General features: G+C 35.9%; 1 protein-coding gene across 2 annotated transcripts in view; it reads right to left on the minus strand.

Moving 5' to 3' along the window:
• Positions 1-17,613, minus strand: part of LOC137755947 (disintegrin and metalloproteinase domain-containing protein 5-like) — a 148,685-nt gene extending 131,072 nt beyond the window's left edge. The window contains exons 1-7 of one of the 2 annotated variants that reach the window (XM_068532090.1): positions 17,556-17,613; positions 16,769-16,848; positions 10,189-10,244; positions 7,949-8,027; positions 7,601-7,677; positions 6,608-6,782; positions 5,630-5,695 (exon numbers count right to left, since the gene is read on the minus strand). In XM_068532090.1, coding sequence (XP_068388191.1) covers positions 5,630-5,695; positions 6,608-6,782; positions 7,601-7,677; positions 7,949-8,027; positions 10,189-10,244; positions 16,769-16,848; positions 17,556-17,613 — 591 coding nt within the window. The remainder of the gene's footprint in view (positions 1-5,629; positions 5,696-6,607; positions 6,783-7,600; positions 7,678-7,948; positions 8,028-10,188; positions 10,245-16,768; positions 16,849-17,555) is intronic. The other variant, XM_068532091.1, reaches the window with a different exon arrangement.
• Between the last annotated feature and the right edge of the window lie 2,341 nt (positions 17,614-19,954).

Raw genomic sequence — 19,954 nt, forward strand, 5'->3', positions numbered from 1 at the left:
GAGAAAGAACAAACAAAACCCAAAGTTAGTAGGAGGAAAGAAATCACAAAGATCAAGGCAGAAATAAATGAAATGGAGAAGAAGAAAACAATAAAAGATCAATGAAATTAAAAGCTGGTTCTTTGAAAAGATAAACAAAATTGATAAAGCTTTAGCCATACTCATGAGGGAAAAAAAGGAGAGGGCTCAAATCAATAAAATCAGAAATGAAAAAGGAGAAGTTACAAATGACAACACAGAAATACAAAGGATCATAAAAGACTACTAAAAGCAAGTATATATCACTATAGTGGACAACCTAGAAGAAATGGGCAAAGTCTTCGAAAGGTACGACCTTCTAAGACTGAAGCAGGAAGAAATAGAAAACATGAACAGACCAATCACAAAGTACCGAAATTGAAACTGTAATTTAAAAACTCCCAACAGACGGAAGTCCAGGACTAGATGGCTTCACAGGCGAATTCTATCAAACATTTAGAGAAGAGTTAATACCTATCCTTCTGAAAATATTCCCAAAAAATTGCAGAGGGATGAACACTCTGAAACTCATTCCATGAGGCCATCATCACCCTGACACCAAAATCAGACAAAGATACCACAAAAAAAGAAAATTACAGGCCAATATCACTGATGAACATAGATGCAAAAATCCTCAACAGAACACTAGCAAACCAAATCCAACAATACATTAAAAGGATCATACACCGTGGTCAAGTGGGATTTATCTCGGGGATGTAAGGACTCTTCAATATCCACAAATCAATCAGTGTTATACACCACATCAACAAAGTGAAGAATAAAAACCATATGATCATCTCAATAGAGGCAGAAAAAGCTTTTGACAAAATTCAACACCAATTTATGATAAAAAAAAACCCTCCAGAAAGTGGGCATAGAGGGAACATACCTCAACATAATAAAGGCCATATATGAGAAATCCACAGCAAACATAATTCTCAACAGTGAAAAACTGAAAGCATTTCCTCTAAGACCAGGGACAAGGCAAGGATGTCCACTCTTGCCATTTTTATTCAACATAGTCGCAGAAGTCCTAGCCATGGGAATCAGAGAAGAAAAAGAAACCAAAAGGAATCCTAACTGGAAAAGAAGAAGTAAAACTGTCACTGTTTGCAGATGACATGATACTATACATAGAAAATCTTAACGATGCTACCAGAATACTAATACAGCTCATCAATGAATGTGGTAAAGTTGCAGGATACAAAACTAATATGCAGAAACCTATTGCATTTCCATACACTAACAACAAAAGATCAGAAAGAGAAGTTAAGGAAACAATCCCATTTACCATCTCATTAAAAAGAAGAAAATACCTAGGTATAAAACTACCTAAAAAGGCAAAAGACCTATAGTCTGAAAACTATACGATGCTGAAGAAAGAAATCAAAGATGACACAAACAGATAGAATGATATACCATGTTCTTGGATTGGAAGAATCAATATTGTCAAAATGACTATACTACCCAAGGCAATCTACATATTTAATGCAATCCCTATCAAATTACCAATGGCATTTTTGGCAGATCTAGAACAAAAAATCTTACAATGTGTATGGAAACACAAAAAACCCTGAATAGTCAAATCAATACTGAGAAACAAAAATGGAGCTAGAGGAATCAGGCACCCTGACTTCATACTATGCTACAAAGCTATACTAATCAAAAGAGTATGGTACTGGCACAAAAATAGAAATATTGATCAATGGAACAGGATAGAAAGCCCAGAAATAAACCCACACACCTATGGTCAATTAATTTACAACAAAGAAGGCAAGAATATACAATGGAGAAAAGACAGCCTCTTCAATAAGTGGTGCTGGGAAACGTGGACAGCCACATGTAAAAGAATGAAATAAGAACACTCTCTAACACCATACAGCAAAATAAACTCAAAATGGATTAAAGACCTAAAATGTAAGAGGAAAACATAGGCAGAACTGACATAAATGGCAGCAAGATCTTTTTTGATCCACTTCCTAGAGTAATGAAAATAAAAACAAAAATAAACAATTGGGACCTAATTAAACTTAAAAGCTTTTGCACAGCAAAGGAAACTATCAACAAAATGAAGACAGCCCACGGAATGGGAGGAAGTTTTTGCAAATGATGCGACCAACAAGAGATTAATCTCCAAAATATACAAACACAGCTCAATATCAAAACAATAAACAACACAATCAAAAATGGGCAGATCTAAATAGACATTTCTCCAAAGAAGACATATAGACAGCCAAAAGGTACATGAAAAGATGCTCAACATCACTAATCATTAGAGAAATGCAAATCAAAACTACAATGAGGTATCACCTCACACCGGTCAGAATGGCCATCATCAAAAGGTCTACAAACAATAAATGCTGAAGAGGGTGTGGAGAACAGGGAACCCTCCTACATCATTGGTGGGAATGTAAATTGGTGCAGCCACTATGGAGAACATATGGAGGTTCCTTAAAAAACTAAAAAGAGAGCTAACATATGATCCAGCAATCCCACTCCTGGGTGTATATATCCAGAGAAAACCATAATTCAAAAAGGTACATGCACTACAATGTTCACTGCAGCACTATTTACAACTGTCAAGACATGGAAGCAACCTAAATGTCCATCAACAGATGAATGGATAAAGATGATGTGGTACATATATACAATGGAATATTACTCAGCCATAAAAAGAATGAAATAATGCCCTTTGCAGCAACATGGATAGACCAGGAAATTGTTATTCTAAGTGAAGTAAGTCAGACAGAGAAACACAAATATATGATAACACACATTATGTGGAATCTAAAAAAAATGGTACCAATGAACTTATTTAAAAAACAGAACCAGACTCATAGACATAGAAAACAAACTTATGGTTACCAAAAGGGAAAGGTGGGGAGGGATAAATTAGGAGTTTGGAATTAACATACGCACACTACTATATATAAAGTAGATAATCAACAAGGACCTACTGTATAGCACAGGGAGTTATATTCAGTATCTTATAATAACCTATATACGAAAAGAATATGAAAACGAATAGATATATGTATATGTATAACTGAATCACTTGGCTGTACACCTGAAACTAACACAACATTGTAAATTCACTATACTTCAATATAATATAAAAAAAAATTTTAAAAGAGAAGATATAAATAACTAAAATTAGAAATGAAAATGAGGACATTACAACTGATATCACAAAAAAAAAAAAAGGATTATAAGAGACTACTATGAATAATTATATGCTAACTAATTGGATAACATAAAAAACATAAATTCCTAGAAACCTAACACACCAAGACTGAAATACACAAAAATATTAAAGATATTACTAGATCAATAATGAGTAAGTAATGAAAATGAATCAGTAGTCAAAAACCACATCATAAAGTAAAATCTAGGACCAGGTAGATTCACTAAAAAATTCTATCAAACATTTAAAAAAGAAAGATCCCAAAGAAATATTTACACATTCATGTTCCTTGCATCATTATTCACAATAGCCAAAAGGTGGAAGAAATTCAAAGGTCCATTAACAGGTGACTGGATAAAGAAAATATTGTACAGGCACACAATGGGATATTATGCAGCCTTAAAAAAGAAGGGCATCCTGTCACATGCTACAACATGGAAAAAACTTTAGGACATTATGCTAAGCAAACATAATACTCTGTACTCCTTCATTAGAAAACAATTCAAGAAATGGGTGATTTCACACTGGTGGGCTAGTTCAAGAAAAGACACTAGGAGAACTTCTTTTGCAAGCTCCCCACTGGGCTTCACAAAGGTCGCAGTTAATCCTCATACCTGCCCACTGGTAACCACATAGCAACGTATATTTTGTTTAAATGAAGTTGTTAAAACCTTTAAACTGTATCTCTATGTCTTTGAAATCTTAGTAAAGAGCATTTTCTGTGTGAGGAAAAACAGGTGGTTAAAAATTAATCCTGTAAAAAGAAAAAAAAGAGAAGAGAAAAGAAAGAAGACTACAAAGGTTTTAAGATACTGTATCAATAAAAGGCCACCAGATTAGATAAAAAGGGTCTGAGATTGATAAAAGTCCAAAAACATCTCTGGGCTCCCAACCAAATAAATAAATGGTTATTGGTTTAGGCCACTAAATTTTGGAGTGGTATGCTACACAGTAAGAGATAATTTACACTTATCTTAAAGTCTACTTTGTCTGATATTAATCTAGCTAAACAAGTTTTTAGAATATTTGTTTTTATGGTATATTTTTATAATCTTTTACTTTCATGACATATATTTTTGATATGTCAGTTGTAAGCAGAGTGTGTATGTACGTTGTGTGTGTGTGTGTGTGTGTGTGTGTGTGTGTGTGTGTCTTACATCATACTCTGCCTTTGCTTTTAATTAAAATTTATTTTTGGATTTTAACTGCAGTACTTAGTCCCTCTACATCTAATATAATTACTTACATATTTGAGTTGAAATATTTTATCTTAATTAGCTTTTAATTTGTTCCACATTTATGAAACAAACGTTTAATGTATGTTTTTATTTCCCTTTATTGCTTTCCTTTTGTTGATTATGCTTAAAATTCTGCTTTCCTACTTCTAATTGCTTTGTAATTTTGTAAGACTGTGATTTTAGTGCATGTGTTGACTTTGTACTGGGTCAGCTTAGCCACACTAAAAAACCTATCAACTCTTTAATGAGTCATACACTTCAATTTCTGTCACCTCTGCCAACCGTTAGCTCAGCTTCCCTGCCTCATATTCACCTCTTCAGAACCAATGACTTCCTTATGGGAAAAAATATCTTTATTTTATAACTTATATCTTAAAATTTTAATATCTCAAAATTTTGTGGGTCTAATCTATGAGTTTTTGTTTTGCTAATCCTTGTACATGGTGGCTAATTCTCTTATGGATTTTGAGCTCATATATGGCTGATATTAATCTGTAGGAATCCTGCTTGAAGTTGCATTCCTCCAGAGAGAAATACTACTTGCTTCCATTAGCTGCCCTCAGATCTACCAACCTGGGACAAAGGTAGCCTCATAGCTTAGAATCTACTAATTGCCTATGCTGTATAAATGCAAAACCCAAACCTATACAAGACCTGAAGTACAGTCATGCATCCTCAATATGAGAATTTTGTTCATTTTCTGTCATTTCATTTACCTTGAACTTAGGAGAACAAAACATAACTTGTTCCCCTAGAACTTAGCTAGAACAAAACAGATAACTTGTCTTCTCCCTTTGCTTAAGAGGAGCGGCATATCTGTTTTGTAGACTACGCTTCCAATTAGGCTGAGGCAATTAGATATTATTGTATGCGGGGGTAGGGTTTGGAGGAGTTCTAATCTATGCTTCCATTGAGGATGTAGTCCTTTTGAAAAAAAGAAAAATAGCTGGCAAGCTTCAGAAAATGAAAAGATAGTTCACTTTACAAAAGCAATTAGAGAGCCCAGAATACAAAATAAATGAATTAACAAAAACTTGGTGTATTCACAATTTTTAAGAATTCATTCATTGCAAAAGCAAAATAAACTTTTATCAAAAAATGGTTTTAACATTTTTATTATATCCTTGAAATCAGGTTAAAGATGATTGTTAAATCATTTAAAAATAACAATGCAAAAAAAAGAACCTACCAGATTTTTATCCACAACAATATACATGTCAAGATATCGGGGGAATAACTTGAAATAGCCAGGTCTCTGAAAAACATACAACATGAGTCTTGAGAAATTTCCAAAAATTTGCCTTCTATTGAAATTATGTTCAGAGATAAACTGAGAGACGTGTTGCTACTGATTACATATTAAGGTGATTTTCAACTACAAAGTTTATGTACTATTCAGAAAATTCCAGTCCAAAGCATGCCTGTGATTAATAAGAATTTTCAATGAGACTCCAAGCTATACAAGAACCCAGGTATATTTCGATTTTTGCAATAGCTGAAATTAGAAATATTAAGTTTATAACATAAAAGTTTCCTTTCCTTAGCCTTGTGATAATTTTTCATAGTAGTCTTCCACGTGTGCAGATTTTCTGCTAACCAATTATTAGAAACTACTTTTGACAAACAATGTAGTTTAGAAAAATATTACTAAAGTTTACAATCATGGGCAGTTCACTAGAGCCAGGAAAGTTATTTATGGCAGCTGACAGGTCTTTGTGGAGGAAGAATTCATCAGTTTGCTTTACATGTACCTTATGTAAGCCACTGATATTATTCATTTCTGAATTCTCGCATTAACAAAGACTCATTTAGAAATCTAGATCACATATTATTTTCACCTAAATTACCAGAATAATTGAGGAAAAGGAATAATTTACATTAATTATCCAAATGCCCACATGAGAAAATTAGTTTTTTGCTTTATTTAATCTTATATTCACATATCTGTTTCCAAGATTAATTACCTAAGTTTTTGCTAAACTTTCATTAATAACAAGCATAACAAAGAACTTAATTTCATTCTCCATCCGTTTGAAAAGTCATGCAGAGCCATCATGAAAAAGTAAAACAAATTTAAAATTTGCATATCACCAAATTTTGCTCTGAAAGTATTTTTCATTTCATAAAATTATACTGAAAAATTTTAAATTAAACAGTCCACACTTACTTCTGAACTTTTTCTGACTTGATACTGTGAGCTATCATAGAGATAAGTGTCATTTTCCCGTAACAGAGGAATATTAGTTATATCATTTTTTTCTTCATGAATCATGTGCATGAATCCTGATACAGCTTCCATTGGTTCAATTCCATATGAGATGTTTTTAAACTGCAATATTCCCCTGAATGTTAAAATAATCAAAACAAATCTGATATGATTCTACTGAAACTATGAGAAATGTTGATGTTGGCCAAAAATTTTTTTACATTTAAAGTCACCTTAGTTTTTCTATTTATCTCTTTATTCTTTGAGGTGTTGCTCCAGAACTGGACCAGTAATAACACAGTATATGTATGGCTTTTTATTACAAATATCCTAATAAAAATATTTTGATTATCTTAAAGAAAGCAAGTTAGTGGCATGCATCCATGTGCTTAAATGGGTTAAGACCTCTACCTAGGGTGTTGATTTTCTAAGCCAACCTTTAGGAGCCATAGGCACTCTTTTCCTTAGTCTTAGGTCCCTTTCTTCTCTTTGAAATCTCCACCTCTCCTCTGACACTTCGTGTCTTAAATCATTTATTTGTGTGGCTGAGTTAAAGGTGCTATTCGCCTAAGAAAGACTATGAGCAGAGCCAAAGTACCTGTCAGACTCAGGCATTCCACATTGTCAACCATTCTAGGAAACTAAGACACGAGTAAAAACATAAAGAATTTGGGAAAACTAGGTTAGTATGGAGAGACCCAATCAGCACCTCCTACACTCAAGATTGCTCAAAGCCTCAAGCAGCATATCCTGTTAGAATCAACAAGTAGCCTCCCATCTGGAATGGATGCTGCTGGGGTGACACACTTTATTTTATCAGTAATTCTGGTTCACGCCTTTGGGAACTGAAATAACAAAGGTGACTGTAGAACTAGAAAAGATACATAAAGGATCAACTTATAGACTAGCAAGATCTAATACTGGCAAATGGAACGTCTTTAAACAGGCTACAACCTGAGTCCTGAACAAATGTTGAGTGATACAAGAGAATTTGGAAAACCTGCAACATATCCATGATAATTGCAATCCATCTGAAAAAAAAAACACAGACAGAAACAAATGGATAAGTTCTTTTTGAAATGGACATCCCAGATATCTCACTGATACTTTTTACTTTCACTACCTTAGTACTTTAGTATGAGTGGCCATTACCCAATGAAGTTGTGCCAGGTAGAAATAAGAAATAGTCCACATTATTTGATTTCAGTGAATGTGTAAAATAATATTCTAAACTTTCATAATATTTGTATTTTTAAAGAAAATCCAGAATAAGAAATCTGTAACAAAATACCTAAGTCTTACCTGAGCTAGCAAAGGCTGAGAATGTTGGGTGTCATCTTTGTCATAAGAATAAACAACAGAAGCTGAAGATAAAAATGATCTAGGCAGAAATCACCAAAACATGGTCAAATTGTGAACAGAAGACATAGAAAAATTATTTTTCATAATACCAATTTTCCTTTTGAGGGAGGAATTTAAAGTAGTGCCAATTATCTTGGCATATCCTATTGCCCCAGTACTTGTCATTTACAATAAATTAGGGGCAGAGGGAGGCATTTTAATTATAGTGACACATAATAGTAAAATGCATGATAATGAACGACCTAAATTGCTAGAAATATCAAATAGTGAAATAACATAGGTCTCAATTTCCAACAAAGAACTTTCAATTCTCTGTCATTATTGCTCATTAATTCCAGATTTTAAACTTGAATCTCAAAATTAAAATGTAGGGTTAGGACAGAATTTTGAAAGATTTTTTAGCATCACTACAAATTCTTACTCACTAAGCTTAACTAAGTACCAAGTTCTTCCCAATAACCTTGGTCTGAATTTTCTTTCATTCTCCTCAGTAATTATTCAAAAACTTGACACCACTCCTGTCAATCATCTCAATAACTTCCATGTCACCTCATCAGATCACCTGTACCCATCCTCACTCCTTAATATTTATTCCCAGAGAATGACTACTTCTTTTGTTCAAAGCAAACACTTGTGCTATGCATCCTATTCTGTGCCATGTATTGAAGATACATACTTTATTGGTACTGTAATTTCAAACTCTTCCTCTCTACTGGTTTTTATCTTAACACTATTGAAAGTTTACTGTCAAGTCATTATCATCCTAAATAACTCTCCCTTGGCCCTGTGTCCTCCTCTAGCTATTCCCTACATATTTTCAATTCTCAACAGATTTTACCAAAAGAGTAGTCTACACACAGTTTCTTCGCTTTGTCAATTCTTATTCACCCTGAACTGCTCTGGAAAAGATTCATAACCACCAGAATGTCAAATCCGAAAGACAGTTTTAAAATTATCATTGCGCTGGACTTCTAGCATCATTTTGAAAACTGTGACCACTCACTCTAATCACTTAATTTACATCACACATCACTCTTCTGCTTCTCTTCCTACCTCCCTGACCCTTCTAGCTTGATCTCTTTTGGTTGAACCGAAAAGAGAAATATTGGTCTTTCCCAAGATTCCATCTTTAGCCACCAGTATATTTGTAAGCACTCTGTAAGCTCTCATTAAAAAAAATTACACCAAACTATTGATTACTGCTAAATCTATATCCCTATTGTCAATCTCTCCTTAGAGATTCAAATCCCTACATTCATATACCTAAGGGAAAAAAAACCCACTTGAATATCTTATAAGCAATGCAAACCAAACTCACCCCTTCCTCACATAAATATCTCCTTCATTAATATCCCTCATTTTATTACACTATAACCCACCAATTTTCTTAAGCAACAACTAAATTATCCAAGATTCCTCACTGTTTCCCAATCATTCTACCAAATCTATCCTCAAGGTTTACTGAATTTTTCTTTCCAGCGCTATGATCATTGTTCAAGCCACTATCATCACTCACCTAAACTATTATATAATCATATAATTAGACACCATACTTCCACTTTTACCTCCTCAGAAACTGCCTATAAAGACTCAATGGACCTATATAAGTACACGCTTAAAAACATTTTGGCTTCTAATACCCTTATCATGGCATTCTAGATCTTCTACAGTCCGGCTCCTGCCTACTTTTCCAAAATGTTTTACTTCTATCCTCAATAAATACGTCCTTCAGTCATTCACACTACTTTTTGCACACCACAAAAATCCAGTCTGTCTCACACCTGCACATGATTTCCTTGAAACAGAATGTCCCCCAACACTACCCCACTTCTTTACAGAGCTAACTAAGTATCTTCACTCAAGTCATCTCTTTCCAAAAAGCCTTCTCTGATTTCCAAAGAATACTATCTACACATTTATCTTAACGCATTATAAAACAATTCTCCATTTCTCTATTGATGTGTTTGAATATATCCTTCTATATTATAAATTATTTACCTGTGCCCATGTTTTATTGCCTTTTGTATGCCTACGACTTTACCCAATAACTGATATACAATAGGTATCAAATGTATATATGTATCAAATATACATTTGAATTGAAATAACCCTATTTGTAATTATTTTTAAAAATCAAGAAACCAAAAATTAAAATTTGAAAAGATAAAATAATTACTTACTGCTTTTTGAGATGGATAAAATATGGTTTTCCTTCTATTGTAATGATATAAGCAACCTGTACATGAGCATCCAAAAAAATTTCAACAACACTTGTAAATAATATATGCAAAAAATGTTTTCTTCAAGTTATGCTTTTAAAACTGACAAAATTAGTAATAATATATAACTATCATATGTGCTTCCCTTCCCATGTGGATATTTGAATCTTCAGGATTCTGAATTGAATTGCCTCCTGTTCACTGTTACTCACATACCTGAGGGACAAGCTTGCTGATAATTATCTTTTGGCTTAGACACACACCACCAATTCACCATGCCCAAGGCAAATGCCACGATGCCCACCTCACTTGAGAGAAACCTTTGCTTGCTTACTCCCAGCCCTCCTGGGAAGTAAATTTTCCTGCTCATTGGAAGAGACACTCCTAAAAGATAGAACTACAAGAAATCTACTACATCTCTAGCAAGATAACACAATAAGTACCATTGCACTTTATCGAATGCAAGTAATGAAATTCCTCTGGAATAGAAGGTAGGAGAGGATAGAGGAAGGGCAGAGACATGTCTAGAGAACCCTCTAGAAGATAACAGAAAATATAAGATTCATTAAATTATTTATTTGGTTAATTTAAAAAACTTATTTTAGCAAGAGAAATAGCCATTTAAAAGTTTTCAGGTCTTTAACTTTCTATTAGAACAGAGCAAGATTCGTTGCAGCAGATAAATGTTCTGAGAAGAATCATTTGAAAGGCACGCTACAAAGAAGTCTAAGTGGAATCTTGAGGGGACCTGAAAATTGCACCCTCTAAAAATGCCTTCTTATTAAATAAATATGATGAAAAATAAAGGGGAATATGATAGCACCAATAAAATTTAAAATCCACGTCTTACAAAGCAAAACAACAACAAAACTAGGATGCAATTAACAAGAAATGTGCAAAACTGACAGGAGAGAAAAACTCAAAAAAGACATCATCCAGAGCTTCTACAACTTTTCATACACAGCATCCAACTGTTTGGGTTCAACTGTGTCTCCCTCCATCCAAATTTACATGTGAATTCCTAACCTCAGTAACTCAGAATGTGACCTTATTCAGAGACAGGGCATTTACAGAGGTAATCAAGTTAAGGAGAGGTCATTAGTGTGGGCTCTAATCCAATGTGAGTGGTATCCTTGTAAAAAAAAGTAAATTTGGACACAGACATACACAACAGGAGAATCCCACATGAAGATTCATACGAAGACATCTATCTATAAGCTAACGACAGAGGCCTGGAGCAGATCCACCCTTCATAGTCCCTAAAAGAACCAACCCTGCGAACACCTTGATCTTGGACTTCTAGCCTCCAAAACTATGAGACAGTAAGTTTCTGCTGTTTAAGCCACACTCTTCGTGTTTCTTTGTTATGGGAGCTCTAGTAAATGAATACACCATTTTTTCCATTAAAAAATTACAACAAATGCTAAAGAACAGGATCAAATTTTTTAAAAAACAAATAAAAAATAGAGAATAATAACAAAGCCACAGTAATATCTATAAAATGACCATGATTAAAATGAGAAGAAGATGGAGAATTTCAGTAGAAGTATAGAATCTTTAATAAAGGAATTAAAATCAGAAATAAATTTCTGATTTCACAGAAGAAAAAATCAATATCTGTTATTAAAAATTCAATAAAAGGGTATAAGAGAATATTAGACATAGCAGGGGATCAGATTGGTGACAGGAATATAGGTCAGTAGAAAATATCCAGATTGAAACACAGAGAGAAAAATATGAAAAAGAAAACAAGAGAAATGTGACCAATTACAAATGTCTAACAATCATGTAATTATAGTCCAAAAAAATATGATAGAGATAAGACTAGGAAAGAAATGACATTTTAAAAATTCATGGCTGATATTTTCAAAGCTTATGAAAGATATCAACCCACAGTCTCAAAATATTCTATTATTCCAAAACAGGATGAACACAAAGAAAGTAAACCTACGCATGTCATGCTCAAACATTTAAAACAAAAGACAAAGAGAACATACTCAAAAATCAGTAAGAGACAAATGACCCATTACTTTCAAAATAATTCTAAATAAATTATGTGTGGATGGATCTAGCGACTGTCATACAGAGTGAAGTAAGTCAGAAAGAGAAAAACAAATTTTGTATATTAACGCATATATGTGGAATGTAGAAAAATGGTACAGGTGAACTGGTTTGCAAGGCAGAAATAGAGATAGATGTAGAGAACAAACATATGGACACAAAGGGGGGAAAGTGGCGGGGGGCGGGTGGTGGTGGGATGAACTGGGAGACTGGGATTGACATATATACACCAATAAGTATAAAATAGATAACTAATAAGAACCTGCTGTATAAAAAATAAATAAAATTTAAAAAAATAAATAAATAATGTGTAACTCTACAACTGAAACAATGGACACCAGAAGGCAATGGAATGACACCTTTAAAGTTTTGAAAGAAAAGTAGGAGTACCTATACTAACTTATATTAAGACTTCTAATAAAGCTATGGTAATTAAGGCAGTGGAACATGGGTCAAAATAGGAAAAACAGTCCAATGGCACAGATGATAAAAGGATCAAGCCAACAAGAAGATATAACAATTGTAAATACATATGCACTCAACACAGGAGCACCTAAATACATAAAGCAAATACTAACAAACACAAAAGGAAGAATTGAGAGTAACACAGTAACAGTAAGGTTTTTAACACTCCACTTACATCAGTGGACAACTAATACAGACACAAAATTAATAAGGAAACACTGGCCTTAAATAACACATTACAAAATGCACTTCAGAGATACTTACAGAACATTACATCCAAAAGCAAAAGAATACACACTCTTTTCAAATGCACTTGAAACATTCTCCAGAATCGATCACATATTATGCCAAAAACAAGTCTCAGTAAATTTGAGACAATTGAAATCACATCAAGCATTTCTTTTCCCAACCACAGAGGTATGAGACTAGAAATCAAAACTAGAAAAAAACTGCAAAAAACACAAACACGTAGAGTCTGAACAATATGCTACTAAACAACTGATGTGTCACTGCGGAAATCAAATAGGAAATCAAAAACTACCTGGAGACAAATGAAAACGGAAACAAAGTGATCCAAATTCTATGGAATGCAGCAAAAGCAGTTCTAAGAGGGAAGTTTCTAGTGATACAAGCCTATCTCAGGAAACAAAATCTCAAATAAACAACCTAACCTTACAACTAAAGGAACTACAAAAAGAAGAACAAACAAAACCCAAAGTTAGTAGAAGGAAAGATAACAAAAAGATCAGAGCAGAAATAGATGACATAGAGACTTAAAAAAAAAAAAATCAATGAAACTAAGAGCTGGTGCTTTGAAAAGATAAATAAGATCAATAAAACTTTAGCCACACTCATCAAGAAAAATGAGGGCCCATATAAAATCAGAAATAAAAAAGAAGTTATAACAAACACACCAGAGCTACAAAATATCATGAGAGTACTGTGAACAATTACGCACCAATAAAATGGACAATCCAGAAGAAATGGATAAATTCCTAGAAATGTACAATCTACCAAGACTAAATCAAGAAGAAATACAAAATATGGATAGAATTGTAATGAACTGAATCAGTAATTTAAATAAACTCCCAACAAACAAAAGTCCAGGACCAGATAGCTTCACAGATGAATCCTACCAAACATTAAAAGATGAGTTAACACCTGTCCTTCTCAAACTATTCCCAAAAATTAAAGAGGAAGGAACACTCCCTAACTCATTCTATGAAGCCAGCATCAGCCTGATATCAAAACCAGACAAAGACATCACACACACACAAAAAAATTATAGGACAACATCACTGATGAACATAGAGGCAAAAATCCTCAACAAAATATTAGCAAACCAAATTAAACAATAAAATTCAAAGGACCATACACCATGATCAAATTGGATTTACGTCAAAGATACAAGGACATTTCAATATCTACAAATCAAATACTGTGATACACCACATTAACAAATTCAAGAGTAAAAGTCATATGATCATCTCAATAGATGCAGAAAAAGCTTTTGACAAAACTCAACATCACTTATGATACCTCAACATAATAAAGTCCATATCTGACAAGCCCACAGCTAACATACTCAATGGTGAAAAACTGAAAGCTTTTCCTCTAAGACCAGGAAAAAAACAAGGATCCTCACTCTCATCACTTTTATTCAACATAGTACTGGAAAGCCTAGCCAGAGTAATCAGACAGAAAATAAATAAAAGAAAATCAAACTGAAATGGTAGAACTACAACTGTCACTGTTCCATACAACATGATACCATATATAGAATATCGTCAAGAGGCCACCAAAAAACTATTAGAATAAATGAATTCAGTCAAGTTGCAGGATACAAAACTGATATACAGAAATCTGTTGCATTCTATACACTGACAATAAACTATCAGAAATAAAAATTAAGAAAACAATCCAATTTACAATTGCATCAAAAAGAATAAAATACCTAGGAATAAATCTAACCAAGGAGGTAAAAGACCTGCACTCAGAAAACCATAAGACACTGATGAGAGAAACTGAAGATGACACAAACAGATGGAAAGATATACTGTGTTCATGGATTCGAGGAATTAATATTGTTATAATGACCATACTACCCAAGGCAATCTACAGATTCAGTGCAATCCCTATCAAACTACCAATGGCATGTGGCTAGAAGAGCCACACTCAAATAACTAGCTTCTGCAAGTTAGCAAATCAATGACAGCCCCAAGTTTCTGAAAGTCAGCCAATCAGTGACAGCCACAGCTTCTAGATAGGAGTCAGTAAGTGCCTCCCTCCTCTGACACTGCTGCACTGATGAGGATTCTGAAAGTGAGAAGGCCAGCAAGTAGTCTTCCTGTACTAACTGCACTAACACAGCTGAAAGCCTGCCAACACCTAAACACTCTAATTTCTGAAAGCCCATGGCTCCCTGACACCAGGCTTCCCAAAACCTTATATAACATTAACTCTGGCTTTCTTCAGAAAGACTGTGTTTACAACTGGCCCTTACAGGCAAATTGGAAGTTCCCCATTTTTTTAAATAACATATCAAGTTCAGTTTATAGTTTGTTCACAGGTTCACAATCTTTTCAACAGTTCAGCTCATTTACGATTAGTTATGAGTTTGAACGTGTGACAGTTTCACTGACACAGCTGCTAGATTTTCAAATTCAATATTTTCAATTCTTTTTGAAATGTCTTGGAACTATTACCTATATTTTATATGTGTATATTTAAACCCCAAAATGTCAAAAAGGCAAGTGCAAATTTTGTAATGAATTTGCTAACAGTAGAAACTCCTCAACTGAGGAAAAAGTCCTTTTGAAGCTCTTTGTGCAGTTTGCAATTGTTCACTAAACATCAAAAATGGTGGAAAGTCAAATATAAACCAGCACATACTAACAGCTAGGCAAACAAAATAAATGATCTCCTCCTACAGTACCAAAGAAGGTCATATAACAAATTTGAGGGATTAAGAAAAATTCAGAGGAAGAAGATGTAAGAATTGTAGCAGGCACTGTAATGGTTTTCCACTCTGTGTATCAGCAGTCTTTCTGCCCAAACGTCTAGCTGAACGCACAACTACCAGAAATATCTTTTGATTCCAAAATTGCAAGCAAATTTTCAAGTGCCAGGTTAAAATCCACTGCCACTATCAAAGAAGTAACATCAGCTGGCCCTATGTTTAACACCTGTGGACCCTCATCCTGTAAATATCTATCTAAATGGGTCCATTTTACCCAAGATGATTTAAAATTACACTGGCCAAAATGAAGAACTTTTGACATTCCCAAATCAGTTTATCTCCACATGCAATTGGGGAAAAAAAAAAAAGTTGAACAACTAGGCAAAATGAGTGGGAAGCTTATTTAATTGGTATCTAGAGGCCTCTAAACACAACACCGAGAAAACTGTCCCCCTCCAAGCTATGGATGAAAAGCTGACACAGACTGTCTCTTAACTTGAAAAATCAGCTGATCCTTCTTTCACTCACTGATCACTTTCAGCTCTTCCCTGACTAACTGAAAGTTGAGGTAAGTAGCTGCGGGCAAATCCGCAGGCCTAGGACTAGGGGCGGGGCCCAGAAAACTCAGTAATCAAGATAAATACTATTTCAATGCAATACTTTAAACAATCAAAATTAATGCAAAACTTCCGTGATGGAAAAAAATATCAATATCTTAAAGATAGACAGGATCTGACCCTGTCTAACCTCATTCAGCCTCACCCTAATCCCAGTTTTTTGCCACTCCCTTAAATTCTGCACCTGAGTCAAGCACTTTGCTTGCCTCTCCCTAGTGCTGGCCCTGGTGGACCCTCCTTAGAATCCTTCATCCTCAACAGAAACACACAAATACAGAGTCACACACACGAACACACATCAAAATGCTCCTCCTTGTGAACCTGGTCTGAGTGGTCAGCTGTGCCTCCAAGAGCCGGAGCCCACCTTCAGCTACAAGGGTCTTGATATTAAAAGCAACTTAACACAATTTAAGAAATAAAAATATTTTTTCCCAATTACATTATTTTCTGGATCTTCTATTGCCTCGGATGTTGAAATCTTTTCAGGAACTGTGGTCTGCAGAAACGTTTTATGAGGATCTAAAACAAAAAATAAGCAGAGTTACTGTGATACTTGTAATCTTGCATTATTCATTTCTAAACCCAATTCATTTGTTTCTCTACATTACCAAGTTTTTCTTATAATCTATGCATCTGCTTTTCCTTTCTGCTGTCCTTCGGTCATTCTTAGGGATAAATTTCTTAAGCCTTGTCAAATCTTAACTTTTTATTCTCTACACACACACAGACGGTCGGGCGGTTTGACTAGATAACAGTAACAAATTACATTTTTGTAAAAGAGGTATGGAAATAAGAAAACACGGGTACATCAAGAAACTGGGATCCTTGCAGGAAAAAAAGATACAGAATACTGAATACAAGGGTGATCTGCAATTTTCCACGGAGAAGGTGGAGGACGGCGGTCACCAAATCGGGAACTCATTGATAAACAGCTTCTTCATGGCGATGCAATTACTTCCAGAAGAGCAGACTGCCGTAGGTAGAAAAGGGCCACACCTGTCCTTTCTGTCCGTTATTACAGACAAGGAAACCACCCCACGGAAATGAAAAGATTTTCCGTCCGGAGGCTGCCTCTCTGCCTCCTCAGCTGCAGACCTCGAGGCCAAGGGTCGGGAGGCTCTGGGGGGCGGGGGCGAGGGGCGGGAGGGAGCACTGGGCCTGGATCCTGGACCAACGAGGGCAACCCCCCGACCGAACAAAGCCAGGGGAACGGTCTCTGGACTCACTGCGGCCCCCGTGCAGCCCGCCGAGGCCGGTGAGCAGGACCAGCAGCAGGGGGAACATGGCTCCGCTGACCTGGAGCCGCGCTGGCGGAACAGCGACGCCGGTTGCGCTGAGTGAGGGCGGAGCGCGGGAGCGAGACGCGCGCCAGCAGGGGGCGCACGGGAGGCCGCGCGGGGAAAGCGCCGGAAGGAAAAAGCGGGCGGAGCGCTCGGCGGCCTGGCGGGGGCGGGGGCGGGGGCGGGGGCGGGGGCGGGGGCGGGGGCGGGGGCGGGGGCGGGGGCGGGGGCGGGGGCGCGCCCAGCGTGCCGCAGGTGGTCCGGTGGGGCGGGGGGAGAACTCTCGGTTCCTGGCTAAGGAAGGAAAAGCCGCGCGAGTTTCAGTTCTCAGATGAAGCGGGTGTCTAGTTTTGTTTGCGTCGTTTCCTTAGGCCGGCGGTTTTTGAAGTAATTTCTAATCCCAGTGAAGAGAAGGAGCAAGGATGAAAATGCTCAAGTTATACAGACAGCAAACAAGGTTCCTCCTAGTCCATTACTTACCGCAGGAGGCGGCAAAATGCGTGTATTTGCAAAGACTGGTGCAAACACCGTGGCTTCTCTACACTTCGTGGTTGGATATGCCATTGTCAGACAGCCATGGCATGCAGAAGACCCCATATACGATCCTTGTCCGAATATAGACTCTAACAGAAAATCTTCCTTAGTACCCTAAATTATTATTGCCACACTCTGTAATCCTGCAGCCCCTAGTTTTTACGTGTTTACCTAGCCCTTTGTACGTTCTGCCTCTGTTAGGAGCAAGAACAGTTTGATTTCTTGACGTCTGTAGGCGTTCTTTCCTTCGCAGATCCTAGCCCACATCACATTAAATACGTTAAAATACAGCCATACTCGATCCTGACTACAAGTTTGCTTTAACAAATGTTGAAATCATGTCTATAAATTCACTTTGAAATTGCTTGGCTGTCCCGAAAAACCAAGAGAAGTTATTAGCAGAATAGAACAGTAACAAATAATCTTTAAAAAGAATCAAGTGGCAAGAAATAAAAAGTCACAAGTGTTGGAATAAGTAGTAGAATGTATACTTATTGCTTTGTGGATTAGCAGTTTGGAATATCCGAGAGTTCTCCCAGGAAGGAACAAGAAAGGATTTTTAAAAGTAGAAAATACAAAAATAAAATTAAGAGATAAGGAGAATAGAAGTAGAATTGTTAATAATAGCATTTTCCAGAAAGAGAAAAATTAAAATAGTTAGGAGGAAATATTTAAAGGGATAATGGGGAGAGTTTCTCTTAACTTGAAAAATAAGAGAATGACTTTAGAAAGGACCCAAGTGTTAAAAACTGGGCTTTGAAGGAAAAACAAATCTGAAACTTTAAATGACAGGAAAGATTCTGAAATCTTCCAGAGGAAAAGAACAGAGCACCTATCAAGGGACAAGAGTCAGATTGACATTAACAGCCATACTAGATGCATGAAATCAGTGGGTTATTAAAGTGATGACTTCCAAACAGCTAAGGATGGCAGTCACACTATGCCAGCCTCTTGCATACACTTTTAGAGGAGGGCCAAAGAACTGAGTCAAGTGGACATCACTGAAGACAGCACTCTTGGAATTTACCTGGGCTCTATAGCTAAAATCAGACCTGCTTCTCACAGGCCCCTATTACTTGTGTGTGCTTAATAATGTGGCTGACTTATCTGGCATTCTAATGATGGAGAACTGTGACTTTACCATTGAATTGGTCAAATTTCTGTACACTTGTGCTTCTGACAGTTCCGTCAGTATTGAAAAACTAATTTCCTCTGTGGTTACCCACCAGATTTCTAGTGGACATTAACACTGGACAATGCTGTTGATGTGCATGCAAAGCCTATAGCCTCTCTGACACATCAAACACCCTGAAAACAAATAAGTGTGTGCTTAAAATGGACACGAAGAAAAGGATATTGCCTTTGTATGGATCCAGGCTAAAGCAGAGTAGGAATGTCTTTAAGAAACTCATGAATGTGGAGTTACCTACAAAGTGGCTCTTGCCCAAGGTACCTATTGTTCCTATTGGCACTGCCTGTCACTAGCAGACAGATTGCAATGGGTCACTAACTCACCTAATCATTAAGGAAAAAGTATATTTTCATTTGAGCTAATTTTTATTTTTTGGGGGGGTATAGTTGTTTTCCAATGTTGTGTTAGTTTCTACTGTACACCGAAGTGGAGTTCCCTGTGCCATACAGCAGGTTCTCATTAATTATCTATTTTATACATAGTAGTGTATATATGTCAATCCCAATCTCCCAGTTCATCCCCCTCTTGGTGTCCATACATTTATTCTTTACATCTGTGTCTCTATTTCTGCCATTTACAGGCAACTCTGCAGGAGCTACATTATCCTGGATTCCATAGT

This window comes from Eschrichtius robustus, chromosome 21, assembly GCF_028021215.1.
Source record: "Eschrichtius robustus isolate mEscRob2 chromosome 21, mEscRob2.pri, whole genome shotgun sequence".
Taxonomy (NCBI): Eukaryota; Metazoa; Chordata; class Mammalia; order Artiodactyla; family Eschrichtiidae; genus Eschrichtius; species Eschrichtius robustus.